This window comes from Balaenoptera musculus, chromosome 2 (genome assembly GCF_009873245.2).
Source record: "Balaenoptera musculus isolate JJ_BM4_2016_0621 chromosome 2, mBalMus1.pri.v3, whole genome shotgun sequence".
Lineage (NCBI taxonomy): Eukaryota > Metazoa > Chordata > Mammalia > Artiodactyla > Balaenopteridae > Balaenoptera > Balaenoptera musculus.
Window position 1 is genome coordinate 165608613 of NC_045786.1, and position 15773 is coordinate 165624385.

Consider the following 15773-nt stretch of genomic DNA (forward strand, 5'->3'; position numbering starts at 1 on the left):
ATATAATCAATATTTATTTAGATTTACCCACATATTTGTCATTTTTTGTTGCCTGTAGTGTTTTCATTTGGAATCATTTTTCTTCTGCCTGAAGAAAAATACCCCTTAGTATTTCCTTTTTTTAAAATTTATGGCTGTGTTGGGTCTTCGTCTCTGTGCGAGGGCTTTCTCCAGTTGTGGCAAGTGGGGGCCACTCTTCATCGCGGTGCGTGGGCCTCTCACTATCACGGCCTCTCTCGTTGGGGAGCACAGGCTCCAGATGCGCAGGCTCAGTAGTTGTGGCTCACGGGCCTAGCCGCTCCGCGGCATGTGGGATCTTCCCAGACCAGGGCTCGAACCCGTGTCCCCTGCATTGGCAGGCAGATTCTCAACCACTGCGCCACCAGGGAAGCCCTATTTTTGTTTTTATTTCCATTTCTCTAGGAGATGGGTCAAAAAAGATCTTGCTGTGAATTATGTCATAGAATGTTCTACCCTTGTTTTCCTCTAAGAGTTGTATAGTGTCTGGCCTTACATTTAGATCTTTAATCCATTTTGAGTTTATTTTTGTGTATGGTGTTAGGGAGTGTTCTAATTTCATTCTTTTACATGTAGCTGTCCAGTTTTCCCAACACCACTTATTGAAGAGACTGTCTTTCTCTGTTGTATATCCTTGCCTCCTTTGTCATGGATTAGTTGACCATAGGTGCCTGGGTTTATCTCTGGGTTTTCTATCCTGTTCCATTGACCTGTATTTCTGTTTTTGTGCCAGTACCATATTGTCTTGATTACTTGTAGCTTTGTAGTATAGTCTGAAGTCAGGGAGTCTGATTCCTCCAGCTCCATTTTTTTCCCTCAAGACTGCTTTAGTTTTTTCAGGGTCTTTTGTGTCTCCATACAAATTTTAAGATTTATTATTCTAGTTCTGTAAAAAATGCCGTTGGTAATTTGATAAGGATTGCATTGAATCTGTAAATTGCTTTGGGTAGTATAGTCATTTTCACAATATTGATTCTTCCAATCCAAGAACATGCTATATCTCTCCATCTGTTTGTATCATCTTTAATTTCTTTCATCAGTGTCTTATAGTTTTCTGAGTACAGTTCTTTTGTCTCCCTAGGTAGGTTTATTCCTAGGTATTTTATTCTTTTTGTTGCAATGGTAAATGGAAGTGTTTCCTTAATTTCTCTTTCAGATTTTTCATCATTAGTATAAAGGAATGTAAGAGATTTCTGTGCATTAATTTTGTATCCTTCTACTTTACCAGCTTCATTGATTAGCTCTAGTAGTTTTCTGGTGGCATGTTTAGGATTCTCTATGTAGAGTATCATGTCATCTGCAAACAGTGACAGCTTTACTTCTTTTCCAATTTGTATTCCTTTTATTTCTTTTTCTTCTCTGATTGCCATGGCTATGACTTCCAAAACTGTGTTAAATAGTAGTGGTGAGAGTGGACATCCTTGTCTTGTTCCTGATCTTAGAGGAAATGCTTTCAGTTTTTCACCATTGAGAATGATGTTTGCTGTGGGTTTGTCGTATATGGCCTTTATTATGTTGAGGTAGGTTCCCTCTATGCCCACTTTCTGGAGAGTTTTTATCATAAATGGGTGTTGAATTTTGTCAAAAGCTTTTTCTGCATCTATTGAGATGATCATATGGTTTTTATTCTTCAATTTGTTAATGTGGTGTATCACACTGATTGATTTGCATATATTGAAGAATCCTTGCATCCCTGGGATAGATCCCACTTGATCATGGTGTATGATCCTTTTAATGTGTTGTTGGATTCTGTTTGCTAGTATCTTGTTGAGGATTTTTGCATCTATATTCATCAGTGATATTGGTCTGTAATTTTCTTTTTTAGTAGTATCTTTGTCTGGTTTTGGTATCAGGGTGATGGTGGCCTCATAGAATGAGTTTAGGGGTGTTCCTTCCTCTGCAGTTTTTTGGAAGAGTTTGAGAAGGATGGGTGTTAACTTTTCTCTAAATGTTTGATAGAATTCACCTGTGAAGCTATCTGGTCCTGGACTTTTGTTTGTTGGAAGATTTTTAATCACAGTTTCAATTTCATTACTTGTGATTGGTCTGTTCATATTTTCTATTTCTTCCTGGTTCAGTCTTGGAAAGTTATACCTTTCTAAGAATTTGTCCATTTCTTCCAGGTTGTCCATTTTATTGGCATAGAGTTGCTTGTAGTAGTCTCTTAGGATACTTCGTATTTCTGCGGTGTCCATTGTAACTTTTCCTTTTTCATTTCTAATTTTATCGATTTGAGTCCTCTCCCTTTTTTTCTTGATGAGTCTGGCTAATGGTTTATCAATTTTGTTTATCTTCTCAAAGAACCAGCTTTTAGTTTTATTGATCTTTGCTATTCTTTTCTTTGTTTCTATTTCATTTATTTCTGCTCTGATCTTTATGATTTCTTTCCTTCTACTAACTTTGGGTTTTGTTTGTTCTTCTTTCTCTAGCTTCTTTAAGTGTAAGGTTAGATTGTTTATTTGAGATGTTTGTTGTTTCTTGAGGTAGGCTTGTATTGCTATAAGCTTCCCTCTTAGAACTGCTTTTGCTGCATCCCATAGGTTTTGGATTGTCATGTTTTCATTGTAATTTGTCTCTAGGTGTTTTTTGATTTCCTCTTTGATTTCTTCAGTGATCTCTTGGTTATTTAGTAACGTATTGTTTAGCCTCCATGTGTTTGTGTTTTTTACATTTTTTTCCTGTAATTGATTTCTAATCTCATAGCGTTGTGGTCGGAAAAGATGCTTGATATGATTTCAATTTTCTTAAATTTACCGAAGCTTGATTTGTGACCCAAGATGTGATCTATCCTGGAGAATGTTCCATGTGCACTTGAGTAGAAAGTGTAATCTGCTGTTTTTGGATGGGATGTCCTATAAGTATCAATTAAATCTATCTGGTCTATTGTGTCATTTAAATCTTGTGTTTCCTTATTAATTTTCTGTCTGGATGATCTGTCCATGGGTGTAAGTGAGGTGTTAAAGTCCCCCAGTATTATTGTGTTACTGTTGATTTCCTCTTTTATAGCTGTTAGCAGTTGCCTTATGTATTGAGGTGCTCCTGTGTTGGGTGCATATATATTTATAATTGTTATATCTTCTTCTTGAATTGATCCCTTGATCATTATGTAGTGTGCTTCCTTGTCTCTTGTGATATTCTTTATTTTAAAGTCTATTTTATCTGATATCAGTATTGCCACTCCAGCTTTCTTTTGCTTTACATTTGCATGGAATATCTTTTTCCATCCCCTCACTTTCAGTCTGTATGTGTCCCTAGGTCTGAAGTGGGTCTATTGTAGACAGTATATATATGGGTCTTGTTTTTGTATCCATTCAGCAAGCCTGTGTCTTTTGGTTGGAGCATTTAATCCATTCACATTTAAGGTAATTATTGATATGTATGTTCCTTACCGTTTTCTTAATTGTTATGGGTTTCCTTTTGTAGGTCCTTTTCTTCCCTTGTGTTTCCCACTTAGAGAAGTTCCTTTAGCATTTGTTATAGAGCTGTTTGATGATGCTGAATTCCCTTAGCCTTTGCTTGTCTGTAAAGCTTTTGATTTCTCCATCGAATCTGAATGAGATCCTTGCCAGGTAGAGTAATCTTGGTTGTAGGTTCTTCCCTTTCATCACTTTAAGTATATCATGCCACTCCCTTCTGGCTTGTAGAGTTTCTGCTGAGAAATCAGCTGTTAACCTTATGGGAGTTCCCTTGTATGTTATTTGTCGTTTTTCCCTTGCTGCTTTCAATAATTTTCTTTGTCTTTAATTTTTGCCAGTTTGATTACTATGTGTCTCGGTGTGTTTCTCCTTGGGTTTATCCTGTATGGGACTCTCTGCGCTTCCTGGACTTGGGTGGCTATTTCCTTTCCCATGTTAAGGAAGTTTTCGACTATAATCTCTTCAAATATTTTCTTGGGTCCTTTCTCTCTCTCTTCTCCTTCTGGGACCCCTATAATGCGAATGTTGTTGCATTTAATGTTGTCCCAGAGGTCTCTTAGGCTGTCTTCATTTCTTTTCATTCTTTTTCCTTTATTCTGTTCTGCAGCAGTGAATTCCACCACTCTGTCTTCCAGGTCACTTATCCGTTCTTCTGCCTCAGTTATTCTGCTACTGATTCCTTCTAGTGTAGTTTTCATTTCAGTTATTGTATTGTTCATCTCTGTTTGTTTGTTCTTTAATTCTTCTAGGTCTTTGTTAAACATTTCTTACATCTTCTCGTTCTTTGCCTCCATTGTTTTTCCGAGGTCCTGGATCATCTTTACTATCATTATTCTGAAATCTTTTTCTGGAAGGTTGCCTATCTCCACTTCATTTAGTTGTTTTTCTGGGGTTTTATCTTGTTCCTTGATCTGGTACGTAGCCCTCTGCCTTTTCATCTTGTCTATCTTTCTGTGAATGTAGTTTTTGTTCCACAGGCTGCAGGATTATAGTTCTTCTTGCTTCTGCTATCTGCCCTCTGGTGGATGAGGCTATCTGAGAGGCTTGTGCAAGTTTCCTGATGGGAGGGACTGGTGGTGGGTAGAGCTGGGTGTTGCTTTGGTGGGCAGAGCTCAGTAAGCCTTTAATATGCTTGTCTGCTGATGGGTGGGGCTGGGCTCCGTCCCTGTTGGTTGTTTGGCCTGAGGCGACCCAACCCTGGAGCCTACCTGGGCTCTTTGGTGGGGCTAATGGCGGACTGTGGGAGGGCTCACGCCAAGCAGTACTTCCCAGAACTTCTGCTGCCAGTGTCCTTGTCCTCACGGTGAGCCAGAGCCACCCCCTGCCTCTGCAGGAGACCCTCCTACACTAGCAGGTAGGTCTGGTTCAGTCTCCTGTGGGGTCAATGCTTCTTCCCCTGGGTCCCGATGCACACACTACTTTGTGTGTGCCCTCCAAGAGTGGAGTCTCTGTTTCCCCCAGTCCTATCAAAGTCCTGCAGTCAAATCCCCCTAGCCTTCAACGTCTGATTCTGTAGGAATTCTTCCTCCCATTGCCGAACCCCCAGGTTGGGAAGCCCGACGTGGGGCTCAGAACCTTCATTCCAGTGGGTGGACTTCTGTGTTATAATTGTTCTCCAGTATGTGAGTCGCCCACCCAGCAGTTATGGGATTTGGTTTTATTGTGATTGCGCCCCTCCTACCATCTCATTGCGGCTTCTCCTTTGTCTTTGGATGTGGGGTATCTTTTTTTGTGAGTTCCAGTGTCTTCCTGTCGATGACTGTTCAGCAGTTAGTTGTCATTCCGGTGCTCTCACAAGAGGGAGTGAGCGCATGTCCTTCTACTCCTCCATCTTGAACCAATCTCTGGGCTACTTTAGGATTACCCTTGTCTTATCCTGGGGGGCTTACCAGTGCCTCTGTAAGGCTGTCAGAAAGGCTGCTTAAGTTTTCAGCCTCTCAGGAGCCTTTTCTAGAATCAGCAAATGCTTCTAGGGGAAAACCAGGCCCCAAATTACATGCTTACCTTTCTGGATTTCCATTGTCTCTTAGATCTTGGATGCGAAATTTTTTCACTACCTTGTTAGTTTCCATATGCCTTTGTGCCGATGATTATTACATTTTGTCCAGCTTTTTAAATTATCCTCATCATAAGAGTTGATTAGAATTACCTACTCTGCTGTTACTGAAAGAGGAAGTTCCCTTTCCTTTTTTTTTTCCTTCTTGATTTAATCTCAGAACAATATTAATCCCAAATAATTTCTTTTTATATACCTGCATATACTCTGTCATCACCTCTACCCCTACACAGATCAATTGATTGTTTTCTTTTTTTTTTTTTTTTTTTTTTGGGACTACACAAGTCTCTACCTTTATTGGCCAGCAGGCTACTTGAGGGGGATGAAGCGGGAGGAGTGGGTGGCCCCAATACCGGGCCGGCCGTGCTTCACAGGCTTGTAGGTGATGGAGAACTTGCCTAGGTAGTGGCCGATCATCTCAGGCTTGATTTCCACCTGATTGAAAGTCTTGCCATTGTAGACGCCCACCATGCTGCCCACCATCTCGGGCAGGATGATCATGTCGCGCAGGTGCGTCTTCACCACCTCGGGCTTCTCCATGGGCGGCGCCTCCTTCTTGGCCTTGCGCAGCCGCTTCAGCAGCGAGTGCTGCTTCCTCCGAAGGCCGCGGTTCAGCCGCCGCCGCTGCCGCGCGCTATACAGCTGCATCAGCTGCTCATAGGACATGTCCAGCAGCTGATCGAGGTCCACGCCGCGGTAGGTGAACTTGCGAAAGGTCCGCTTCTTCTTCTGCTCCACTTCCGCCATCTTGTCGGCTCTTCGATTGTTTTCTAATGATGTGTTAGGAATAGTTCAGAACCTAAAATTAAATATTCTGCCAAAACACTTGTGATGGATCTCTTTTTTAAACTTTGAGTTCTTCAACACCCTTTTTTTTTTATTGGGATGAAATTGTTTTGCAGTAGCAGATCTCCACTTTTGGTCTATATTTGCTCTGTAGGCAGTCTTATCCACACACCCTTGGCTTTAAATATCATCTATATAAATTTTATCTATTCTATATTAATTCTTATTTATAGCAGATCTTTTCAGAGTATCAGAACTGTATATACAATTCCCTGTTTGTACTCTCTCCTCGGATGCCTCAAAGTCACCTCAAAGTTAACGAGTCCAAAACTGAGCCCCTGCTATTTCCTCTCGACATCTGGGCTCCCTCCAGAGTCCCCTATCCTAATGGGTAACCTTCTTATCCACCTGGCTTTCAAGCCAGGATGTGGGGAGTCATCCTTGATACCACCTGTCTTTTACTACTTGTTTATACAATCCTGTTTATTTTATGTTTTAAATATTGAGTCCACCCACCTCTCTCCAGCAATACTACCTCTACCCTAGTCCAAACTATTATGAGGGTTCAAGTGATCCTCACCCACTACCTCCCTCCCTTTCCATCCTCCCTCCTTTCTAATCCTTTTCAACTTTATAATCAGCATGCTATTTCAAAGCATTTAAAACTACAATTTGAATATTCCGTTGCTTAATGCATCTAAGGCCCTATGTAATTTGGGCTCTGTCTGTTTCACTAGCCTCTGCCCCATCCCCTTCACTATTTGCTCCAGGCACACTGACCTTCTCTCAGCTCCTGGAATCTACCATCCTCCTCCTCACTCCTCAGTGCCGGGAATGCTTGCCTTCCTACTCCTCTTGCTTTCCTGCCTTCCTTTATCCTAGTTTTTGTCTAGTTATCTCTTTCTCTTCACAAGGTCAGTTGTCACTTCTCAGTGATCCCCTTTCCTCAGAGGAGATTAGTTCACCCAGCAGATGCTCTATGGCACCTTGTACTTCCTATCCTTAGATTTTACCACACTTTTTTTTTGTTTGTTTGTTTGTTTGTTTGTTTTTTAAACATCTTTATTGAAGTATAATTGCCTTACAATGGTGTGTTAGCTTCTGCTTTATAACAAAGTGAATCAGTTATACATATACAATATGTTCCCATTTCTCTTCCCTCTTGCATCTCCCTCCCTCCCACCCTCCCCATCCCACCCCTCTAGGTGGTCACAAAGCACCGAGCTGTGCTATGCGGCTGCTTCCCACTAGCTAGCTATTTTACATTTGGTAGTGTAGAGTGTCATGGACCACACTTTTAATTACAGGATGAACAGGTACATTGCTAGCCCTGCTCATTGCTAAGTCTCCAGCTCCTAGCACAGTGCCTTGAATGTAACTAAATGGTTATTTGTTCAATATTTGAATGTATATAATCAACAGCAGTCCCTCAAAGGTAGGGAACCATGTCTTTGACTTTTCTCCAGTTTCCCAGAATACTTAGTATGATGTTGGTACTTAATAAATAGCTGAGAATGAAATTAAAATTATATTATCAGAATTAGATTTTCATTGGGCTACATTAGAGAGAGATTAGGATAGAAGGGAAAAGTACTGTGACTGACTAGAGAGAAAAGAAAGCATTACTTGCTTACAGAAATTTGCCATACTTTCCAGTGCTGCCTCTCCCGCCCCCGAAAACAGTTTCTAATTTTTTTCAAAAAATGTTTAATTAAATATGACTACAGTGGATCATTTGAAATGGTTATTTGTAACTCTTGTGTCCATTAAGCAGTTATTTCTTTGATAAGCACATCCTTTCTTTGCAATGTTTTAAATGACTTTATTTACATTTCAAGCCTAAATTACCCATGATTCTAATTTATTATGTGTAAAAATGACTTGGCTGGGTCGTCCAGCTCAAAGTTCAGTTTCAAAACCATGGTATTGAAATATATTGATTTCTTCTGGTGTCCTTGTGACTTTGCATGGCTGGATACTTCATTGCATGTTTGCAGTAGTCACATGATAGTTAGTATTGGTATTGGTATTTCCTTTTTGGAAAGAGATCTTTGGGATATTTTATGTGTACCTCCTCATGAACCTTGCTAATCACTGAAACACAGATTAAAAGAAGGGTAAAACACACCCTTTTTATCCTTGTCTACTGCCTTCACTTTATTTTCCCTCTCCGATTTTGATCTTCAGTGCTCTCAACTAGTTCTCTCCACCCTTTACTTAAGTGTGGAACGTGGCAGTCAGTGTTAGGGAAGAGAACGAGATACCGTAGTTAATTGTTAAAGGTACTTTAGAGTTGGCATGTTCCAATTATTCATATTTAACTCAGTTGTAAAGTCTTTTATAAATAGTGTAATTTTATAGTGAAAAGAGTTGTTCACTATTAGTGTTAGGTACTAAACATTCCCACACTTATGACCCTCAAAACCCCAGATATTTTATATGTCCTAGGTTTTTAGTATTTTAATATATAAATCCCTATTATTTAATTTCAAAATAACCAGTGATGTTATCTCTAAAAATATACAAAGATACTTTGTAATTTTAGGATTCCTTTACCTTTAACCAGCACTATTTATGGTAGATATGTTTACCAGTTTTATTTAATAAGTTTAGTTTCCAAATGCATGAACCCAAAATCTTTGCTCTTTCGGAATAAGCCAGTGATTTATTTATGCTTCTCTGTGTTGTGTATTGTAAAGAGAAAGATCTTCTTGATGCATTATAATGCGGGTTTATTGGCAACAGCGGTTTCCCTCTCTGCAAGGACATTACATAGTTTTACAAAATGCTTTCTTGCACCATTCATGCTAACTTAAGAATGAATTTAAACACAGAAGCATCTAGTACATTTTCCTTCCTTGAGTGGGAATGGTTTTTAAATTCGGAAATGTATCATTAACTCATTTATAAAATGTCTTATTTCATTTTTGAGGAATTCAAGTTGGAATGCCAGCCATACGATAGTACGTAAGAGGAATGGTAACTGGCATTAAGGCATGCACTTAAGCAATAGAGGAATTTACTTTTCAGTGTCTTCCAAGGTCCATGAGGATGCACACTTATTTACCCAGAGAGTATGGATCTCACTATGTTTGTCCAGAGGGTGTGACTCTGTGGAGGAGAACACTAACTGGTAAGTATCAAATTCTTATTGTATTATGTTTCAGAAAACTATGTTTAGAAATCAATTGAATTTTAGCAGTGATGAAATCTCTTAGTCTGTGCTGGTTTCTTAACAGTGGACAGTCCCAGATGTTGAAGTCAGCACAACAAGAGAAAAACCCAAATCCTGATAAGACTTGAGGATTTTTCGAAAATTAATGCAAAATAGTTGGGGCAAATGTTGCTGCGGCAGTCAAGACTAAGTAATACAGTAAGAAGATATGAAGTTGGAGAGCTTCTCATGTTCTTCCTTTGCATAAAGTTTGCATACGTACAAAACCCAGGACTTTAATGACTTTAAGAGGGGCAGAATTACATCTCTTGGAACCTAAAACAACAGACTCATGTGAACTGGAATGCACATTGTGGCCCTCACAATTTATTTAAATATTTCTTTGCAAAGCACTCTGTTTCTAAAGAAAAGCTATGCCTTCTGAAACCTGTAAGTGATGTATCCTGGCCACATTAAATCTTCTAAAAGCGTTTTCCAAATCCAGAATTGTTAGTGTGGAACAAATGTTTGTTTTGGAAACAGTAAAACCGGGGGATTTGGGAGGGTTGATTTCAGAGACCAGTTGCTGCTCTGCTTTACGCCTTATCATTCCTTCTCTTTTTCTTTTCAGCTAGGGACTCTTAAGATACATAATTGACTGTTGATTGAAAAAACTTGTAAAATGACATTTGTGTGTATGATACAAAAGTTTAAAACAAAACACAGCACAAAAATCAGCCACCCTAATATGTGATCAGTTTTCTGGGAATTAACCCCACCACATAAACATCTGCCACAGTAAAGCCACTGCCAGACCTTAGGGTTGATGGAAGCCACGCCTTAATAAATGGTGAATGGAAGTGCAGAGTCTGTGAAGAAGAATTTGTTGCCTGGCTTCGGCATCAGGCAGACAAAGGGTTAAGTCTTAGAGTTGCCAATTACAAGCTTGCTGGCCTTCAGCAAAATACTTGACAGCTCTGGGTCTGTTCCTTCTGCTGTAGAATGATATATGTCATGGTGACTGGCAGGGGTCCCACCGTGCTGAATCAAGGACTCTGGGTACATGGTCTAAATCACGGTTGCAGAGACACTGGGGTGGAAGATGGCAGGAATATCTCCTCATTGACGTGCCAGAAAGAGAATTGAGAATGCATTTCTATGTGATCCATTTTTGCTTTGCCTTGTGTCTAATTCTACCAATCCCTAATCTTTAGGACTCACTTCAGAATCTCTTGAAGCCACCTCTTAGGAGATGTGGAAAAAGTGTGTGCAGGGAGAGAGCGTCAAGAGCAGAAAGTTTAGGTGAAAGGGTGAGAGATACTCAGTCATCCAGCAATTACCTACTGAGCGCCTGCCATGTGCTGTAGGAGTCGGGGATATGGTAGTGAACAAAACAGACAAAAAACTGTGCAGTCATGAAGCTCACGTTCTAGATGTGGGAGGTAGACCATAAACAGATGGACTTGTTGTATGTTGGACAATGGAGATGATAAACCCGTCGGGTCATGGCGAGGGCTGGGGCAAGGGGGTGGCTTTCTGTTTAAAATAGGGTCATCAGGGAAGGGCTCATTGAAAAGGTGACATTAGAATAGAGGCTTGAAAGAGATCAGGGAGCCAACCATGTGGAAATCTGGGAAAAGGGAATTGGGAACAGATCTTTGTAATTCATTGAAAAGGTTTTGACATTTCCTTGAGTGGGTTGGAAAGCTACTGGAGAGTTTTAAGCAGAAAAGTGGCATGATCTGACTTTTTAAAAAGAATCTCTCTGGCTGCTGTAGAGAATAGGTAATAGAGGGGCAGTGATAGAATCAGGGACTAGTTAGCAAGTTATTGGAGTAATTCAGGCGGGAGATGATGGTGGCTTGGATCAGAGTGGTAGCCGTGGTGGTGATAGGTGGTCAGATTTTGGATCAGGATTGACTGGTCATTTGATTATGGTAAGTGAGGGACTGAGAGGAGTTAAGGATGACCCCAAAGTTTCTGGGTTGAAAGCTGGAAGGGCAGAGTTGTCATTGATTGTTTAGAAGAAGGTGGGAGGAAGAGCCAGTTTTGGGGAGAGGTCTGTTAAGGTGATGAGATTCCTACCAGATATCCAAGGGTAGTGGAGAGGAGACAGTTGGATGTACAATGGTCATTATGTAAATGCTCAGTTTGCACAAGTTGGTAAGTCATAAAAGTGCTATTTAAATGATTTCAATCAAATCTCTAAGAAGATAAAGCCATAATTTACATTTTATATATTAGGAAATAATGCAGAAAGACTAATTTTCCTAAGATCACAGATATGAAACTTTGTTTTATGGTTGCAAGTTCCACCTTGTTCTACCAACTTTACTCTATTAGTTATAAAATAGGCATACAAGGGAAATTCCAGTAGTTGCCACAATTGATTAAACAAAGTAAGACTTTTAGCTGCCTTTGCATTATGCACACCCACACAGTCTTCTAGAGAAGTACAGGTGATATCTTTGGTGAGGTTTATATGAAAGATAGGGTTTTTTTTGACTCTTTGATGTGTTAAACTATTCTGATGTAGGCTTTGACTTTAAAAGGTGAGTGGAGATGGCTATGAATATAATTAATTTTTAAAAGCATTCTTATATTTTAAAAAATTCCTTTTTAAAAATACAGTTTACTTTGTAGTAATTTGTGTTCTTGTCACTTGTTTAAAGGGGAAAATACATTTGCACAATCTTAAGTGTATTCCTTTTTTATAGTGGAATGCATAATATTTATTTTTTGAAGCAGAAATACAAGTAATAAAAACACATGCGATTGAGCTTTGACATTATTGTTATAGGTGGGAATGGCAAACTGTACAATACAAAGAGCAAAACAGAAATTGAGATCTATTAAAAATGACTATTCTATTATCTAAATGTTTATGTACTTTTTAAAATTTTTATGCAATAAAGCAATGGAGTGTTATTTCATAAATTCCTAAGACATTTAAACTTTATGTGGTCTAGGGACTTCCCTGGCGGTTCAGTTGTTAAGACTCTGCGCTTCCACGCAGGCAGCGCCGTTTCTATTCCTGGTCGGGTAACTAAGATCCCACATGCCACGTAGCGTGGCCAAAAAAAATTATATATATTGAATATATATATATATATGCTGTTACAAAAAACCCCGAACGAACTTTTTGGCCAACCCAATAGATATAAACGTTATGTGGTCTACTAAGTTAAACAATCAGGAGCAGATTAATATAGTTTTCTCAAAGTAATAAAAGGAAGTACATATCCTTAAAGGTCATATATAGTTATTTTGTACAATATGACTATGTTTGGTTTCTACGACCTTGGATTTTTAAAAAATTGTAATTTTCTGATCTCTTATCTATATAATAGCACACTCTTTCTGATTATACAGGAGGTCCTGCATGTTGCAGGAGTGGAAATGCAGTTAACGGCTGCGGTATCATTTTTGACCATTCTACAGGAAGAATCAGTGTCGATTCATACATATGCCCACTCCTTCCTCCAAGTCATCCTACTGCATCTGGAGCACAGGGACGCAGGTCAGGGGCCTGACGTGCTTCATCGTATATGTACTTATTGTTTCTTCTATGTGGCTGTGATGGTATTTGAATTATGTTAGGCTGATGACCATAACTGAATGAGACTATGCTGCCTAACAGTTGATCAGTGGTGTGACTAAAAATAGCAATGATTATTTTTGTACAAAACCCGCAAAATTCAGTGCCCTTGAAGCCTGAAGACCCATTGGTTCATCTTATGATATATACTTTTTTCTTAGATTTGTTTCTTTTACAACATCTGTGTTTATAGTATTGTAGTACAAGAAAAATGCACACCTTGGGTTAAAGATAGCCCCTCAGTATTAATTTTAAAGATGTAAATGTTTTCCAGATATTGGCTAAGACAGAAAAATAGAGAAACTTCTTATAATAGTAATAAAAATAATTATTGCCATTTTACTATTAAATACTCTTGTAAATATTAGTGGCTAAGTTGAAACTGAATTTGTAAGTGAGATAGTTAAGTTGGCATGTTTTATCTTTGTCAATCAGGTGTCAGCAACGCATGGCTGGAAACTCTTCTGTCTGTGATAGAAGTATTGCCCAAAGAAACCCTAAGGCATGAGGTAATACATTGTTTTTTTTTTTTTGTAAATTCTAGTATTTAAGTCACTCTAAGGTTTTTGTTGTTTTCATTTTTGATAGAAACGGTATTTCAAAAAAGAATAAAGTTATTTCCTACTCTGAAAGCAGCACATATTCATCACAGAAAATTTGGGTAGTACAATATATAGAAGGAAGAAAAATCATGGTTCTGTACTTAGCTACTTCTAACATTCTGACGTATTTTCATTTCAGATTTTTTCCCCCTGTATATGGTGCTATTTGCCATGTTAGTGATCATATTGAATTTATATATGGTTGTTTTTCACTTAGCTTTATTTTCTTTATTATTTTCTCATATTACTCATTTGGTAGTAGCTACAAATATTTTACTTACATATTAAACATTTAAGCCTGTTTTCAGTGTTTTATTATCAAAATAAGGCAATTATGAACATCTCTGTAGAGCTTTTCCTGTTTTTCAGATTATTTCCTTAACTGTAACTTCCAAAAAAGTGGAATTACTAGGTTAGAGGGCATTAATATTCTTAAGGCTCTTGAGTAGTAATATGAGAAAATGCCTGTTTCCCTGGGCTTTCATCAGCAATAGCATTCCAGTTAAATTTGATGGGCCAAAAATGGAATTACATTTTAATTGGACATTTTTTGATTATTATGCTGTTGAATATTTTCTCATATATTATTATATTTCACCTCTGTTCTCTTGGAATTATCTGATCATATCCTTTGATCACTGTTTTTATGTGCTATTTATCTGTCAGGGTTGCCAATCCTTTGTTATATTTGTTGCAAATAATGTTACCAATTTGTTGTTTGCTTTTTAATGTTCAATATTGTTCAACAGACCCTTCTCTAAAGTTTTAGCAAATTAAGATGAGAGAACAGGAAAATTAGGAAATTTATTCTTTAAAGAAATGATTTTTCATTCTTTGAACATTATTTCTATATGAATTTCCTTTCAAGTATGTCCTGTTTGAAAAGAGTTATCAGTCAATAAAATGTCCTCTGTGGATTTCGTTAAGTGTCGTTGCCCTTCTTTGCCCTCGTACAGATTATGGCCCTAGCTCAGTGCCAAAACACTTGCTTGAAAATGGGAAGATCTACCCAGTTATAAGGATGTTTGTATACTTGATGCCAAACATCTAGATGATTACACATATTTAAATATTGAACGTAATGTTGACATATTTATACTTTTTGATTAGTGGTGTATGAGAATGCAGTTTTTACTCTAGAATGTCACATATTATTTAACATGTGATTTTTAAGATTTTTAAATATGCCTTTTATTTCAGATCTTTGACTTTCAAATTATATTTATCATTATACATTCAGTAATTCTGGCTACTCTGTTGAGAGGAAAAAAGTTGACCCTTTGATTAGAGTTATAGTTAGAACCTGGGGGGATCGTAGTACCACCTAGTATTCTGATCTCCATTTTAAGTAGATGAGAAACCTTGGGATGAGAAATAGCAAGATTACTTAGACAAATTAAATAGCTGGGACCAGAATCAGGGTCTGATCTTCATAATTCTTTGCAGTCTGTCATGCTGTTGAGTTCGAGTGCCCAGGGCATACACAATACAGTATCAGAGTTGGGCTGTTGTATTCAAATGACAGAATTACCTTAATAGAATCTTTTTGAAGTTATAATGTTTTGCTTGCTTCAGGACAAATGTAAAAATTAATCTACATGGAACAAAAACAAATTTCAGGGTATCTAATAATTAACTTGCTTTTTTTCTTTTGAAAAATGTATATTTCACAACTATATGCGCAAACAGATCATTAAAGAATTCAACATAAGCTTTAATTCAATTTTTTTGGTGCCTAATTGTTGTTGTTTTTTTTTTTTAATTATTAGCACCTTTAATTATTATTTATTTATTTATTTATTTATTTATTTGGCTGTGTTGAGTCTTCGTTTCTGTGCGAGGGCTTCCTCTAGTTGCGGCAAGCGGGGGCCACTCTTCATCGCGGTGGGCGGGCCTCTCACTATCGCGGCCTCTCTTGTTGCGGAGCACAGGCTCCAGACGCGCAGGCTCAGTAGTTGTGGCTCACGGGCCTAGTTGCTCCGCGGCATGTGGGATCTTCCCAGACCAGGTCTCGAACCCATGTCCCCTGCATTAGCAGGCAGATTCTCAACCACTGCGCCACCAGGGAAGCCCTGCCTAATTGTTTTTGATTGCATAATTTATCATCATCTTTACCTTAATAATCCAAGAAGGCAAATAAAAT

At 38.4% G+C, this 15773-nt stretch overlaps 2 protein-coding genes across 4 annotated transcripts in view; one reads left to right on the forward strand and one right to left on the reverse strand.

The window, feature by feature from the left end:
* The window catches only part of PPP4R4 (protein phosphatase 4 regulatory subunit 4), a 112976-nt gene that overhangs the window by 46919 nt on the left and 50284 nt on the right, over positions 1 to 15773 (forward strand). For all 3 annotated transcript variants that reach the window (XM_036843158.1, XM_036843157.1, XM_036843159.1), the window contains exons 4-5: positions 12803 to 12950; positions 13464 to 13537. In XM_036843158.1, coding sequence (XP_036699053.1) covers positions 12803 to 12950; positions 13464 to 13537 — 222 coding nt within the window. The remainder of the gene's footprint in view (positions 1 to 12802; positions 12951 to 13463; positions 13538 to 15773) is intronic.
* LOC118890370 (40S ribosomal protein S15-like) lies at positions 5769 to 6246 on the reverse strand. The gene has a single exon (XM_036843160.1). The coding sequence runs from the start codon at positions 6235 to 6237 to the stop codon at positions 5800 to 5802; it is 438 nt and encodes a 145-aa protein (XP_036699055.1). The 5' UTR covers positions 6238 to 6246; the 3' UTR covers positions 5769 to 5799.

Coding starts and splice junctions, on each gene's coding strand:
- LOC118890370 (XM_036843160.1), bottom strand. CDS start 6,237: ATGGCGGAAGTGGAGCAGAAGAAGAAGCGGACCTTTCGCAAGTTCACC.